Here is a 17,668-nt window from a genome sequence, read left to right as displayed (position 1 = left end):
AAATATTATCATATGTCCCTAATTCTAAGTATGTATTTTAGTGGTGCTATATGTTTTTCAGTTTTATCTTAAGCACACTTAATCTTAGTTTGGTTTATATTCCATTTTTAAAAATATCCACTTAAGGATATTGAAGATGTGCATTTCAAAGGACATCTTTGTCTTATAGGAAGAAGTAAATGCAGACTTCATCTCAGAATATTATAGGGAATTTATCATTCTTGAAAATATTAAAAATGGGATTCATTTAATTTTATAATGTGATATAATAAGAGAAAACTGAATTTGTACTGTAGAAACCATGCAGTGCCACCAAAATAAATAGAAATATTTTTTTGAATGCTTGATCTTTTACCCAAGTTAAGATGAGCTGGGGGGTTTTGTTTTGTTTGTTTTTTTTATTGTTTGTTTGTTTCCTATTGTATACTTTCGGGGAAATATTCGAAGAAAAGGTCCGCCCTGGCTAGTGTGGCTCAGTTGGTTGGAGCATCCTCCAGTACACTGAAAGGTTGAAGGTTGGATTCCTGGTCAGGGCACATACCTTGGTTGCGAGTTTGATCTCCAGCTGGGGCACATAACAAGAGGCAACTCAATTGATGTCTCTCACATTGATGGCTTGCTCTCTCTCTCTTCCCCTACCCCCCCCCCCAAACAAACAAACAAACAAACAAACAAACAAACATATCCTTGGGTGAGGATAAAAATTAATAAATATAAAGGAAAGGAAAGGTCAGTGATTTAGGCCAAAATGCTGTCCTGTTCTATCTGTTTATAATAATCAGAAAGAGTTGGAAAATAAATTGTTCTTAAGAGCCATTTGAACTCTCATAAAAAAACACAATTCTTGTAAACAGCTATTGACTGGCTATAAAGCCTTTTATGTTGTTCATCAAAAAAATCCTTAAACATTTTTATTCTTTTTGACCTGATCATTTTTGGAAATAGGGTTATCCTAAAATTACATATAGTACGGAAAATTTAAATAATTCAAATGTATAGCAACAGGGAAATATTTATATAAATAATAGTATAGCCATAAAGCGGGAAACATTAAAAACCATGTTTTTAAAATTATCAAATGCTATGAAAAACTCTACAAATGTCACAGGAAATTGAAACAAAGACATAAAACCTCATGTATATTTTGGACCACTATTTCAAATTTTATTTAAGTTAAAATAATGTATAGCAGGAATAGAAAACTAACTACCTTAAAGTATTTATCTCAGAATGATGGGGTTATTTGCAGTTAAAACACCAACATATATCCATATTTTTATTATATGTATTTAAGGAATAAGTTTTCATAGTAAACATTTTAATTTAAAAATCACTTCTCTCTTTATTGTCCTAAAGAATATACTACGTGTAGATCTGTACTGTATAGGATATATCTGTGGTCTTACAGGTATCTGATACTCTGCCATTTGGAATCTGTATTTGCTCTACTCTACCTAGCTGAATAACGCCTTTCTTTCTTGCATTTTTGTTCTGTCCCTACTTGGACATACCGCATCCGCTTTGTATCTCTCATTCTATTCTCCATTCAACTCACCAAGTACATTTTATCTATTCTTTACAAATATTTTACTCCTGTGCTTCAGTTTATTTTAGGACAGTCTTCAAATGTACGTGCAAAAAGGTGGAGTTTATGCTGTTGAACTGTTTTAATATACATAACATGAAATTTACCATTTTGACAATTTTTACATGCATAATTCAGTAGCATAACATACATTTACAAAGTTGTATAATAATTATCATTATTCCCCATGAAAGTTTTTCATCACCTGAAACAAGAACCGTTAAGAAATAACCCCCCTTCCTCCTTTCCCCCAGGCCCTGGTACCCTCCATTCTACTTTCTGTCTCTATGAACTTGCCAGTTCTAGATACCTCATATAAATGGAATCATATCATATTTGTCTTTTTGTGACTGGTTTATTTCCTGTAACATTGTCCAGATTCATCCATGTTGTAGCACGTGTCAGAATATCCTTTCTTTTCAAGGCTAAATGATATTCTGTTGTGTGTATAGACCACATTTTGTTTATCTATTGACTCATCAATAGACACTTGAGTTGTTGTCTACCCTTTGGCTATTGTGAATAATGCTGCTGTGAGCATTGGTATACAAGCATGTTTGAGTCCCTGTGTCCTTTGGGTTATATCTAGGAATAGAATTATTGAGTAATATGATTATTCTATGTTTAACTTTTTGAGGAATTGCTAAATTTTTTCTATAGTAACTGCATCATTTTTCATCCTCACCAGGAACACACAAGGGTTCCAGTCACTGTGCATCCTTGCCAACACGTGTTCTTTTCTTTCTTTCATCTTCATTTTTGTTTGTTTGTTGGTTATTATTTTAGAGTGTACTTTTCTACTAAAAAAAAAGTTTGCTGTAAAATGGTATGCAGTGTTACACCGGCAGCCATCATACTGTATATGGTTTTTCATTGTTATTTCCCTGTTGACTAATGATGTTGAACATCTTTTCACGTGCTTATTGACCATTTGTGTCTATTTGGGGGAAATGTCTGTTTACGACCTTTGCCCATTTTAAAATTGGAATGTTTGGTTTTGGTTTTTGTTGTTATTGAGTTATAGGATGTATTTATGTATTCAGGATATTAATCCCATATCAGATATATGATTTGTGAATATTTTCTCCCATTCTGTTGGTTGTATTTTCACTTTCTAAATAATGTCCTTTAGTGAACAAAAGTTTTTAATTTTGATGAGTCTAGTTTGTTGTTGTTGCCTATGATTTTGGCATTATATTTAAGAAATAAATTACAAATCCAAGGTGATAAAGATTTCCCTCACTATGTTTTCTTCTAAGAGATTTATAGTTTTAGCTCTTAATTTATTTATTTGACCCATTTCAAGGTAATTTTTTTATGTGGTAAAAGATATCCTGTTTTTCCAGCACCACCTGTTGAAAATATTATCATTTCCCCGTTGAATGGTCTTGGCACCCTTGTTGAAAATCCACTGACCACATATCTGAGAGTTTGTTTCTGGGTTTCTATTCTATTACATTGATCTATTTCTGTCCTTATGTGAGTACCACACTGTCCTTTGGATTACTGTAGCTTTGTAATAAGTTTTGAAGTTGAGAAGTAAATCTTCCAACTTTGTTCTTTCATTCTGGCTACAGTGATAGATTTTGAATAGAACTCTTGCTAGCCCATAGACCTAAACTGACCTTAATGATTTCTTCTGCAACTCTGACAAACCAGCATGCATGACTACATCACTGCAAATTTATGGTCAACAATGGATCACGTATACTACAGTGATTCCAAAAAAATTATCATGGAGCTAAAAAATTCCTATCACCTAATGATGTCATAGTCATCATAACATTGTAGGACAACATCTTACTCACATGTTTGTGGTGGTGCTGGTGTAAACAAACCTGCTACACTGCTAGTCTTTAAAAGTAGAGCACATATAATTATGCACAATACAGTACATACACTTGATAATGAAATAAATGATTGCTCCTGATTTATGTATTTACTATTCTATACTTTTAATCATTATTTTAGAGTGTACTTTTTCTACTTTTTAAAAAAGTTTACTGTAAAACAGTATGCAGTGTTAAACCAGCAGCAGCCTCATACGTCACATATTTCCTGAATCTCTCTTTTTTTAAACTTATCCTTATTGTTGAATGTATTACAGATGTCCCCCCTCCATTACCCCCCTCCTCTCCACTCGCACCACCCTCCAGCCTTCCCCACACTGGCTGGGTCCACTGGTTATGCATATGTTCCCACCCTCCCTCCCCCTTTCCCTTTGAGGTTTATAAACCTAACAACCAATTTGTACTTCTTAATCCCTTCACCTTTTTCACCCATCCCCTAAACCCCCTCCCAAGCAACGAAAAGTTCTCTGTACCTGTGTGTCTGTTTCTGTTTTGCTTGTTCGCTTTTTTTTATAGATTCAATTGTTGATAAATATGTATTCATTGCCATTTTGTTGTTCATATTTTTTTCTTCTTCTTCTTCAAGAAGACCCTTCAACATTTCATATAATACTGGTTTGGTAGTGATGAACTTCTTTAGCTTTTTCTTGTCTGGGAAGTTCTTTATTTGCCCATGGATGCTAAATAATAGCTTTGCAGCATAGAGTGATCTTGGTTGTAGGTCCTTGCTTTTCATCACTTTGAGTATTTCTTGCCACTTCTTTCTGGCCTGCAAAGTTTCTTTTGAGAAATCAGCTGACAGTCTTGTGGGACCTTCCTTGTAGGTAACCGACTGCTTTTCTCTTGCTGCTTTTATGATTCTCTTTGTTTTTAACCTTTTGCATTTTTATTATGATGTGTCTTGGTGTGGGCCTCTTTGCTTATCTCTGTTTCCTTTAGTTATTTTCCTGGAGTTTTGTTCTTTTCTTTCATTTGGGACATGTTTCTTTGTCTCCTCATTTTGGCTGCCTCCTGTGTTTGTTTCTATGTATTAGGTAGAGTTGCTATGTCTCCTAGGCTTCATAGTGTGGCCCATTGTAGTAGATGTCTTGTAGGGTCCAGTGGAGCAAGCTCCCTGGTCTCTCAGCTAGACCCTCGAGGTGCACCCCTTTTGTGGACTCTATACCCTTCTGTTGTAATGAGTCTTGATTGCTGTTGGTATGTCAGTGGGAGGCATTTACTCAGGCTGATCAGCTACAAGGACTGGTTGTGCCCACTGACCACTGACCACTGACCTCTGACTATCTTGGAGGATCAGCTATACAGGGCCCACCACACAGAGCAAAATTTACTTCAGCAGGGCCCTGGTACCCACTGAATCTACTCCTTGAGTGTGTCGCTTGTAGAGGTGGTTGGATGGTGGTGCTTCGGCATAGTCTGAGGTTGTCCACTCAGTGTGTTGGCTCTGAGGCAAGGTCAGCCACTGCCTGTGTTCTAACTGGGGCCACCAGGCATTAGCTACAAAGTGATCTGCAGATGGCTGCTTCTTGTGCTAGGCTTGGAGGTGCCCAGGCAAAGCCCAGTTGTGTACCAAGGCTGGCTGCTTCTAGTGTCAGACCTGGGGCCAATTAGTAAGAGGTATGGGGCTCACTGAGGTCAGTTGCTGCTTTTTGAGAGAATTTAGGAAAATCTGGATCAGGAGACAAGAAAGGCTGATCCTATGGTAAAGCCACTGGAAATAGCTTGGGTGGGCCTGAAAATTGGGTGGGGCAGGGTTCAGGGAATCACCAGGTTGGGTAAAACAGTGTGACCCAGGTTGTTGGAGTTCCAGATATGGGGCCTGTCTGTGGGCCCTATAGGTGAAGAGCTCTCCAAAGGAACAACAGCCTCCACCAGCACATCTGTCCAGGAGAAAGCTGCCTCTCCAGCCCTTGCCCTGATGCCAAACAATTCAGTTCTCCCGCCACTCCCTGCTCCCCGCATATGTCTCTGGTGCCTTTCAAGCTGCCTCCCCCACGCTGGAGACTGGAAAGAGCGAGTCTGAGTAAGTCAGTGTGTGGGTCCTTTAAGAGGAACTGCCTGGGACGCTTGAAGCCTCAGCTTTCTTCAGCCTCAGTTCCCACTGGTTTTTACAGCCAGAAGTTATGGGGACTTCTCTTCCTAGCACTGGAACCCTGAGCTGGAGGGCCTGGTGTGAGATGGGGACCCCTCACTCCTGGGGGAGGACCTTCATAGCTGAAGTATCCCTCCTGATTTTATCCGCCACACATGGGTGTGAGACCATCCCGTCTGCAACTCCGCCCCTCCTACCAGTCTTGATGTGGCCTCCTCTTCAATTTCGTAGTTAGTGGACTTCCATTCAGCTTGATTTTAGATGGTTCTGAATGATGGTTGTTCTGTAGTTGTCATTTTGATGTGGTTGTGGGAGGACATAAGTACTGTGTTTACCTACTCCGCCATCTTGACCTGAAGTCCCTATTTCCTGTATCTCTTGATTGCTTTAGTCTCTCCTTTGCCAGATACAATCTAAATTTAGTGTAGTATAAGTGTACAGTGTTTATAAAGTCCACAGCAGGGCACAGTAATGTCCCAGATCTTCACATTCACTTATGAGTCACTCACTGACTCACCCAGAGCAACTTCCAGTCCTGCAGGCTCTATTCATTGTAAGTGCCCTATGCAGGTGTATCGCTTTTTATCTTTTATACCATATTTGTACTGTACCTTTTCTATATTTAGTATACAAATATTACCATTGTTTTACGATGGCCTACAGTATCCAGTATAGTAACATGCGTATAGGATTGTAGCCTAGGAGCAATAGTCTGCACCACATAGCCTAGGTGTGCAGTAGGCTGTATCATCTAGGCTTGTGTAAGTGCACTCTATGATGTTTGCAGAAGGATGAAATTGTCTAATAAGGCATTTCTCAGACTATATCCCTATTGTTAAGTAATGCATTATTTTAGATCTTTGTGAAGTCCCAGGCTTTTTATTACCTTGATGCCCATTGTATTAGTGTCCTATTGCTGCCATAACAAATTATCACAAACTTAGTAGTTTTATTATCATACAGATCTGGAGGTGAGAGGTCCTAAAATAAGGTAATAAGGTGGTGGTAGGGCTAGTTCCCTCTGGAGGCAATGGAGGAGAATCTGTACCTTGCCTTTCATAGCTTCTAAAGACCTTCTTCATTACTTGATTCATGGTCTCGTCCTCCATTTTCAAACTCATCACTCCAAACATTGCTTCTGTGGTGACATCTTCTGCATTGGACCATCCTACCTTCCTTTTATGTTGTTATGATGTTGAGCCCACTTGATTAATCAAGATTCATCTTTCCATTTCCAGATCCTTATTTTAATCGCCTCTGTAAACTCCCTTTTGCTGTGTAAAGGAACATATTTACTAGTTCTGGGAACTAGGGAATAGACATCTTTGAAGGTCATTTATTCTGCCTACCACAATCACTCTGAGTGGGCAATGTTGCTAACTGAGGGACACACGGAACCTCTAAAGTATCCTTTTATTTTCCTTGTTGGATTTCCTTGTAAAAGATTAGTTGTCCAGTTTTAGGGTCTGGGTATAAATCTGTTAATTTAACAACCTCATATTTCTATTCTACCTATGCAGCATTTTTTTCCACTGGGGCTATTATTCCTAGAGTCAGCAAATATTTATTGGGCTCTATTTCTTATGCACCCATGTAATTAGTAAGCTATGATTCTTGACTTGTGAACCTTATAGTCTACTAGAAGAGAAAGGTGTTTCTGCAATACAATACAGTTTTTATTGATTTTATTTCTTAAATATCTTTAGAATCTTTTCCTTCTCTCTCATCTCTCTTTTTGTCATTTGTTACTATGATTTCTGAAAAACATATAACCAATTTCCCTTAATATCAGTTGGGCTCCCACACTCTTTCCTTCAGCCCATTACCATACCAATAGATGTGTTTATGTTACCCTTTTGCCTAAAATCCTTCATTTCTTGGCATCAATATAAATAATAATCCTCAACATGTCATATTCCTTGGTGTGGTCTCTACTGTGCTCACCTTTCAAGCCTCATCATCTGCCATTCCTAGAAGCACTTTTGTTCTAGCCACGTGGCATAAATTATACTTCCTCCGTAGTTCCATGCTTCCTAGGCTCTTGGCTCTTGCAGTTTTCCTCAGTCACTGGGTTCATTTCTCCTTTGTCAGTGCTTGAGAACCCCTGTTTATCCTCAAGCCTGGACTCAGGTAGCTTTTATGCAAAGCTGAGCTTCACACCCCTTTCTAGTGAGGTCCCTTTTGCCTGGGTTTACTGTTCTAGGCAGTTCATTGCTCTGTACTGTAACTATTGCCTTACTTTTCTGTTTTTCTAACAAGACTGTAAATTCAGTTAGGTAAGGGATTGCTCTTTTAACTCCATTCTCCCTGTATAGTAATCAAGTATGTGCATCTTAAAACATTTTTACTAAGTGTTGGTTGAATGAATGCTTGGATCGATGTACACATCTAAATGATTGAATAGAAAATGAGCTGCAGATTTTAGCACAATCTATGATTTGACATGGATCCTAAATTTGAATGATTGCTAGTTAGCAGTTGCTTTCTCCTTCCTATGTACTATTTCTCTTCAAGAAGCTGAGTCAACTTTCTATGTGATTAAATATATGGGATTAAAAACTACAACAATAAAAAAGTGTTCCCCAAAATCCATGGGACTCTTTAGAGTTGTGTAGAGTTGTTAGTTTGGAGTTTTTTATTTTAAAGGATAAATTTGTGATGTGAAGATAACAACTATGAAGTAATACTCTTCTCAACATATGCATAAATTCAAAAATTCAAAAAGGAGGTTTTCTTCAACTTAAGTGCCCTCAGTACAGCCTTTGAATATTTGTGAGGGATCAATAAGCACATGCTTTAAAATTTTTTTGAATAAACAGTCTTTTGAGTAGGCTTGTTCTATTAGGAAAAATGTTACAGGATTATTATAGAAGTAGATTCTTACAAGATTCATGCCACAAGTAAGTAAATGCATATGTAGATAGCCCTTGTTGTTATTGTTGTTTTTAGTACATGAAACAAATAATTGCAGATATGAAATCTGCCTATCCTTAGGGCTTAATTTTTTCCCCTCAAAACTGGAGATTAGATTTTTTTCAGTTTGGAAAAAAAAATTAATTTATAGAGTAGTAATTCTAATATTACTCTCATAGACTGAAAGTATGGAATACAGAAAGGAATAATGTAAGTACTAATGCTAGATCTGTTTTGTTTTTCTAACTTCTTGGTGCCCTCTTCAGACCAAATTTAGGAGACAAACATAAGATATATAAGGCATATATATATATATATATATATATATATATATTTTTTTTTTTTCTGATTTATAACTTTTTAAGCTATTAACAAAACTGTTTAGACAGATAATACTAAAGATGATATTGGTGGAACTCTTCTTCCCCACTCCTGATGTTTCCTTCCCTGTGGCAGGAACTGTACTAGTGCAGCACTCCTGATGCCTTTTTTCTGCTAAGCAGGAGCTGCCCAGGAAGGAAGCTCTGAGCATGCACAGCCCAGCTCCTTCTTTGGGAGCTAACTCCCTATGTGAACCCTGTTCCTTCATCCTGTGAGTTTTACAGCAGCTCCCAACATACAGGAGGCCTTGTGGTTTTCTAGTGTGGCCTGTGGCTGTGTGGGTGAGTCTTTTTAATTCTGTGCTTCAGTATTAGCGAGCCCATTGTTACTGCACAGCAGCCATTTTCTGCAGCATCAGTAAAAAGGTGGTAGCTTGACTGTCTCTCTGCCTTTCTCCTTGAACTCATGTGTGGTACCAGACATGCCAGTGTCCTTGCATACATTTTTAAATTCTCATCACAGCCCTGATAGTGAGTTGTATCATTTTCTTGTTACAGATGAGCAAAGGGAGGCTCTAGGAAGGTAAATCATTTTGCAGTTAATTTTGACACCTTGGTCAGTCTATCTCCCAAACTCGTGTCCATTAGGACATACTGTCAAAGAAAATATCACAGATAAAAGCTGTTAAGGATTTTGCATAATATAAATCACCAAGTAATACAGGTGAGTTTTATTGTTTTGTAGACTAGTACTTTCATAACTATGAATACAAGCATTTTAATATAGCCTGCGAGTTCCTAAATGCACAGGTGTTTGCCTTCCTCATCAGTTCTACTGGCTGCCTCAGCTACATCCAAGTCCTTCAGCTCTTTCTAACCACTTGGGCTCCCTGCACTATTTTCTATGACTAGAATGCTCAGCTCCCACCCTCCCCATTGCCTAGTTAATTCCTACTTACTCTTCATATCTCAGCTCCAGTGTCACTTTCTCAACCTGACCTCCGGTGGCCACGATCTCTAAAGTTGATTCACATTTTGATTCTGCTAGTCACCTAATCCGTCTCTTCATCACTCTAGCCATTGCTTGTGATTATGTATTCAGGCCTATACTTCCCACTAACTGAAGCCCCATGAGCACATCAACCACTTTTCTGTAGTTCATTATTGTGAGCCTAGTGTCTTAACACAATGATAGCATGGGGTTGGTACCCAAATGGTTGCTAGGTGAGTAAATAGATATAGTGCTTGGCATCCTGCATTCGCTTTAAGGTCTTTGCTCATTGTTTTCTACTTAGTACTCTCAAATATTATTTTAAAGATGGCCTCTTTCCTGATAATTGTAACAAATATATAGAACTAAAATCTACAAACTTTTTTTAGGCTTGAAACTATAGAAAACACAGAATGGGTTTCCAAGTGTGCAAACTAAAAACTTCTCAATGTATCAGGGATAGTATGAGACAAAGCTGCCCGGGTGGTGGGACCTGCTTTGTGGTCCTGAGACTATGGGAAGTAGAAAGGAACTGCTATTGTTGCATTTCAGGATCAGGTAATGTTAACTGTATACTTCTGCTTGGATTTTGTATATTCAGGAGGAATATCATAAAGCTTGGACTAGTCCTTCAAACCTACTCAGTAAGGAATACACTAATGCCTACTTATGTATTTAATACAATTCTTAATGAATTGTTTATTTGTTCATATATAACATGAGGTAAGTAATAAGGTAGTGTATAAGTTAATTCTGTTTTCTAGCTAAGCGTGAAAACAAGGATAAAGTATTACGAAAGGACCAAATGTTGATAGTTTGGGAGCAAAATAAAGAATTTTTCCATGTGCTTTTTCTCTCCTCCTGTTGAGCTAATTTAACATAGTTAATATCTTGAAGGGGCAAAACCAAAACGTTTCTGCACACTTAATTTTTCATCCCTCAATCTTGAAATTGTTGATCATAGCAGAATTTCAGTTTCCTGGCCAACTGTTTTCCTGGAACAACTGCCCATGGGTAATAAACAACTGAACCAAGATCTGCATGGAAATAACATCCATGATATGTCATCAGGTGTCTTACTGTTTTCATATGACAGCTGATAATTGTTTCTTTTTGTCCTCCCTACACCCATTTACACAGGGTATTGATGTACGAGATGCTCCTCTGAAGGAAAAAAAAGTGACTAATTTCCGACGATTCATAGCTTCATTTAATGTCGTAAATACAACAAAACGAGATGCTGGAAAGTACCGCTGCATGATTCGCACAGAAGGAGGTGTTGGAATATCAAACTATGCAGAACTGGTAGTTAAAGGTATTTAATATATTTTTCTACCCTAAAATAGTCTATTAAAATAGATATGTTACATGGTTGTGAGTTCATTTTTTGTTTAAAGCTCAAACATATCCTTGCATGTTTCTGAACAGTAGTTTGGTGACAGGCTACATTGATGGATTGCATTTTGCACATGAGCAGTATTTTTGAAAAATGTATTTTATTTCTGTTGGTTTAGTTGCATGCAAAGCAATGAATGTGCTCTTGGCAAATTCTTCTTCCAACTCTTGTGTACAAAGATTACAACCTATAAATTTTTTTAAGGAATAAAAATTAATTTTTTTTTATGATAGCAGGGTGGTTAATAAAATGAAATAAAATGTCAGTATAAAAAGGCTTAGTCATATCACACAAGTCATATTGATAATTCTGGTTTAACATTTATAATGTTGCAGTTAGATTCTATTACCATATTTATTTTTTAATTTGTTTTTCCTTTATTAATTTTAGAGAGAGAGGAAGTGAGAAGGAGAGAGAGAGAAACATCAATGAGAGAGAACATCGATTGGCCACCTCCTGCATGCTCTACACGGGATTTGGCCCACAACCTGGGCATGTGTCCTGACCGGGAATCACCTGGTGACCTCTTGGTTCATGGGTCAATGCTCAACCACTGAGCCACACCAGCCAGACTCTATTACCATATTTTGCATGACTGAAAAATTGAACCATTATAGTCAGAAAGGTGGGAAATAGGGGAAAAAGGGGGGAAAGAAGTTTTCTTACCTGGTTTAGTGCTTTTGTGTATATGTGAGCTGAGCTGAGGAGTTTATAGTATTAAACTGCTAAGGCAACACTTGGTCCTAGACAGAACAATTTGTACTTCTAGATGTTACCATGAGACATTTTTAGACAGTGTGTGGCAGACCATTGCTATTTTGTCCTAGCAAACAGAATGATGACTATTTTTAATCTTGTTCTCCTGTATTTGTTAAATGTGAAACACAGAGTTGATTTCTTTTGGATGAGCTATTCCTTTTGTCAGTACATTTCTTTGTGCAGGCAGTTTAAAGACTGCAGGACTCAAACCTCAGCTCTAGCTATGTGGGCGTGGGCCAGTAGCTTACCCTCTGTGCTTCTGTTTCTTCATGTATAAAATAGACATAAAAATGTTACCTACACTATAGATCTGTCAGGAGGATCACATGCAGAAAGTAGATGAATAGCACTTAGAACAATGTACCTAGTCAGCAGTCAGCACCTGATCATGCCGTAATGGGGAGGAGGAGGAGGACAGGGTGATTCTTACTCTCTGCTCTAGTACATCAGTGGTCTTCATTTGGGAGTGCATGTCAGAATGACCTTTCCAAATTTTAAAAAATATAAATGCCTGCCCACCTATTCTCCCCTCCCCCACCACACCCGTATTGAACTAGAAGCTTGGGAAACATAGTCTGTTATAAAATCTATAGGTGCTTTGGACATGTGCTTCTGTTGTGGAATCACTGCTGCCAGTATCAGTCATGCCTGGTTTATGAGAGAAAATGTTTATTGGTGAGCATTATTAATCTGCAGCAAGTGTTCTGTGTCAGCATGTACATGCCGAAATATCTGCTTGAAAATGTATTTGCCATATTATATCCATTATGAAGTTAGGTTTCTAGAGAGTCTTTAACTAGCCTGTCTGGCTAGTGTTTGAATTTAGGTTCGGAATCTATAAAGAAACTGAAACTCTTCCTAGGTGAGCTCACTGGACTCTGCTGAAGCTCTCTGGGAAGTGAGTCGTCTCCCTATAGAAAATGGACACCACTTACCAACCAATCCCGCAGAGCAGCCTGGTGTTCCCACGGCTCAATTCTTTATTATTGTTATTACGTAATTTTCATCTTGGTTTAGTTCCTTGTGGTTGTTCTGACCTATGACTGCTACATCAGCTTTGCTGTGACCAGCCATTGCCCGTGTTTTTGAGGCATGGTGCTTCATGACAGTACGATGCAAATAAGTCACTTCTCTAAAGCTGCTTCTCTGGAAAAATAATTTGTTGGCAGTTATAAGTGAATTAGAAATTTCTAGTCTGGCAGAACAAACATAAACACAAAGAATGAGTGGGTTCTTATTCACTCACCCTTATGCAGCATGTTTTTCCTATCTTATGACAACATAGAGGTACCTTGGTTCATTGTGATAAAAATATCAAGGCTCCTCTTTCCATCCCTGAACACTGACAAAGCCAGTGACAACTGGTTTGCAGCCATGGCTCAAATCTGAAACCTGACTTTTCCTCCACTTACAATTTTATAGTCATATTTCGCATATATTATATTTTAAAAATGAGATATGCTGGATTCTACTAATTCAATAAAGCATTACCTTGATATGATTACTTTAAAACATACAATGACATTTTTAGGCTACCTGTATATATTTTAACAGTTTTTTATATGCATATAATATTTGGAGTGCTAGTTTATAACTCTCTTATTGCCACACTATGATTTGGGGTCAGCTTCCCAAATGAAGCCCAGGTCACTTGTTAACTATTACTCTTATCTTATTGATGTCTACTATTGCTTATTTCCTTTTTTATTTAATTTATTGGGTTGACATTTGTTAATAAAATTATATAGGTTTCAGGTGTGCAATTCTATAATACAGCATCTGTATATTGTATTGTATATTCAGCACCCAAGTCAAGTCTCCCTCCAACACCATGTATCCCTCACTTTACTCTCTTCAACATCCTCCCACCCCCCTTTCCTCTGGTACCATTGCTTTTGGTAATCAATAATAAAAATATTTTGTATAATTTCCAAAATGCATGTATATGTGCATATATGTCAATAGCATATTAAATTAAATAAGATATGTATTAGGCATTTACATATGTATATCAATGAGAAATGTGTATATATCTATGTGTATAAATTATTTTATTGCTGGTATGATTTAGAATTACTTTTATGATGTTCTTTCACTTTCACTTGAATTAAATGTTTTACATTGCTTTTTATCAGTTAGTATAGATTTTACCCTCCTCCCTTTGTCCTCTTCTTCCTTCCTTCCCTTTGGGAAAATGTATTCAAAATTGCAATATTGACTCATTTTTGTATTGATGCTTCCAGCAACTCACAATTCCTTTTGAAGATTTGTCTCAATTATTTCCAGGTTACAGTTGAATTTCTCATTTTATTTAACATATTTGGTACTTTTCTTAATAGGGACTTAATAGAGAAAATAATCTCAGGACAACCAAGCATTAAAGGATGCCTATTTTAGGCCATGGGAATAATATCTTGAATGAATTGGTGTACTCACTAAACTTTATGGCCTTGCCCCTGAGTAGTATTTTGAATGGCAGTCAGCAGTCCTTGCTAGCATTTTCAGCTTCAAAGTAATTAACTGATTTTTCAGTCTAGCTGCCTAACTGTCTTAGGATATACTATACAAGGCCCATTTGATGTCCTGTTTCAAGGAATCGCCCTAAAAAATGAATTGATGTTTAGTCGCTTTGAGTTGAGTCAGAACTATTCTGAAAACTGAAAAGTTAACACAAAGTTGTAGTTTATAAATAATAGGAACAATATTTTAGTAAATTACACTATATTGGTATTCCCCCCAAAAAATTAATCCTTATTTTGACTCATTCTAATGAGATTCCCCAGTGCTTTTAAAAAGACAATGACTTGTCGCACCTTGAATACAGAAAAGAACAAAGACACTCCATCCCAGCAAAGGGAACTGATGTTGCTGGTGTTTTAGTCCATCTAGGGATCACCTGTATCATTTCAGAAGCCATGGTCAGATGGTAGTAGTTGCCCTGAGGTTCCATTCAGCGGGAAACATGACTGTGATCAATTCGCTGCCACCGAGCAGAGAAGTTGCATCATGCGAACCAGTGCGAACACGGTGGAACCGAGCAGGCTTTGTCCTCCATACCTTCGTACGAGCCAAATGAGGAGTTAAAAACAAAAACACGCCTAAGAGGCACAAACCACTTGTGGAAATATTTTTGAAAAAAATTACTGGCTCTTACTTTTTTTTTTTTCAAATGGAGATTCATTAACATAGAAAAATGTTATTTTATACAATTTTCTCATTTTCTAATATCACATGTGGTGCCACTCACAGTAACACTGGCATATGGAATGCCTCCATTTGGTGACTGAAGAGTCATTCAACTAGCTCCTCAATAATATACTGGCAGTGCTATTTAAAACAAGATGATCTCTCTCTCCCTTCTCTTCTGAGACAGTGATCTGAAAAAAGAGTTGCTCTCAGGTTTTAAACAATGAGAGGCTTTCTTGGGTTGTAAAGAGTGTTTGCTATTGATTACTTAGACTTTTATCAAGCGGGCATAGCTTGTACTCTGCTTCAGAGCTTTTCTTTCTATTCACTGATTTAATAAGACTCGTTACTGGAAGTGCCCTGAACAGCAGCAGTGGTGGACTTCATTATCCACACGGCTTGCTTCTCCTGAAGCTGAATGAGTCCACTGTGCTCGTTTCTTGGGAAATGAGTCCTCTTGGATGTGCATTTATGATGAGATAAACTGTAATTTCATCCATGTTTTTAAAGTGATATCCGTGGAATATAAATATAAGGAAACTGAATTTAATGATACAGATAACTAGCACCTTTGATGATTTCAAAGACATTCTCAATAAGGAGGTTGACAATAGAGTGCCTCCTAGAGCTTAAATACTACCACTTGAGAGAGCTTTAAGAAGTTACTTTTAGTGAAAGTTACTTTGAAGTCTGTATAGCTGTCTGAGAAAAATGAGTGGTGCTCTAAAACAAATTGGAGGTATACCTACTTGAGCAAGGTTAGGTTTTAAAAATGGTTTATTTCACACATCTCAGCATTGTGAAAACCTGTATCAGTCTATTTTTTGTTGTTGTTGTTGTTGATAACCTGAACAAAACCATTCTCATCAGTGTATTCGAGAAAAGTTAATGTCTTCTATATTTTAATCATTGATTTGCATTTAGCTGTTTCAAAACTGGAGATCAGAGTGTCTGAAAGATGGTTCTTTGGTTTGCTTTTCAGAACCACCTGTTCCGATAGCCCCACCTCAGTTGGCCTCAGTGGGGGCGACCTATCTGTGGATACAACTCAATGCGAACTCCATCAACGGGGATGGGCCCATTGTTGCCCGAGAAGTAGAATACTGCACGGCCAGTGGGAGCTGGAATGACCGGCAGCCAGTGGATTCCACGAGTTACAAGATTGGGCACCTCGACCCCGATACGGAGTATGAGATCAGTGTACTCCTCACCAGGCCAGGGGAGGGTGGCACTGGATCCCCTGGGCCAGCACTCAGGACAAGGACAAAGTGTGCTGGTGAGTGTGGGAAACTTGGGACATGTTGTCATTGTCTTTCTGGGCATTGACCTGTGGTACTGGTGTTCATCACCTGATGAACACACTCCCCCAGCTCTGGTAGCAACCTGTACAGGAACAAATAATCCCGTTCACCTGTGAACAGCAGCCCAGTAGCCTGTGGACTTTGGGACCTCAAGGTTTGGTGTCTCTTAGGCAGCTTCCACTCCTTTCTTTTCCTATTCCTTATTGACACCTTCCTATAAGTATTACATAGTTCAAGTAGGAATTATCACTGATTTGAAAGAACTGCTTTAATGATGTCTGTTCATAGGTCAGATCCTCTCATCCTGGTCCCTTTTTCTTATGTTCACTGTTAATGTGCTTATAGCCTGGAGTAGCTTTGGAATATAGATTTCATCTAAGAGATAGTTTAAAAGCTGTGTTTTTGTTGATGGATATTTAATGGAGAGCTGCTTGCCAATGACATGGAGCTCATTTGTTAAATAAACAAGGGTGATTTGTGGGCTGCGTGCGGTCTTTGAGTTTAGATTATATAGTTCTGATTGACTGTGATGAACCTGCTGCTGCAGCTTAAATAGAAGTAGGTTGATGGACAGAGACGTAGCAAGTCTTGTGAAAATCAAACCCTGAAGATAACTCCCACTAGCGGGTACAGTGTTGTTTCTGTATGGCCACTCTATCCAGGAGTAGAGAGGAATAGCAGACTGGGATGCTGAAATGTTCTTGTATCATTTAAATGAACAATCCCTTTATTTAATTGTGGGTTCAGGTAAAGAGATTTTATAAATTTTTATGGAGTTAATTGATTCTTCAGATAGCATTATCTAAGAAGACACATATCAATATGTCCCATTTCTTTTTTAAGTTTCAAAAGTACTCAGAGTACAGTCTGACCCTGGCTGGAAGGAGAGATGATTAAACCTTAACAGTTGTAGACATTTCATTTTTTTATTTTTGAAGAAATACGTGAAACAAGCTCAAAACTCATAGACAATCTGTTTAGTTTCATTTTTTTTTTTTAAAGGGTTTTGTTAGGGGAACAGGTAGCTTTTTCTCCTGAGAATACGTGCTGGGCCTGTTTTAGTAGGCCTGCGTCTGTTTGCCAGATCAGATTGGCACCACGTGCTCATGTCACCCCCAGGCAGGGTGTCTGGAAATAGAACTGCTGTGTGGACTGGCCGTCCCACAGCCCTGATTGCTGGTTCAAAGAAGGAAGGAGTTTGATAACCCTTTCTCCTCGCTTCTGTAAGCCATGTCATTTCCTCACTTTCTTTAGTTGAATAAATTTCCTTTCCTT

The 17,668-nt window shown here is 37.9% G+C and overlaps 1 protein-coding gene across 6 annotated transcripts in view; it reads left to right on the top strand.

The window, feature by feature from the left end:
* The window catches only part of PTPRM (protein tyrosine phosphatase receptor type M), an 839,861-nt gene that overhangs the window by 390,661 nt on the left and 431,532 nt on the right, over positions 1-17,668 (top strand). For all 6 annotated transcript variants that reach the window (XM_036244603.1, XM_036244601.1, XM_036244600.1 and 3 more), the window contains exons 6-7: positions 10,892-11,066; positions 16,075-16,368. In XM_036244603.1, coding sequence (XP_036100496.1) covers positions 10,892-11,066; positions 16,075-16,368 — 469 coding nt within the window. The remainder of the gene's footprint in view (positions 1-10,891; positions 11,067-16,074; positions 16,369-17,668) is intronic.

This window comes from Molossus molossus, unplaced genomic scaffold (genome assembly GCF_014108415.1).
Source record: "Molossus molossus isolate mMolMol1 unplaced genomic scaffold, mMolMol1.p scaffold_m16_p_6, whole genome shotgun sequence".
Classification (NCBI taxonomy): domain Eukaryota; kingdom Metazoa; phylum Chordata; class Mammalia; order Chiroptera; family Molossidae; genus Molossus; species Molossus molossus.
The sequence above is the reverse complement of the archived record's forward strand: the minus strand, read 5'-3'. Positions and strand labels throughout refer to the sequence as shown.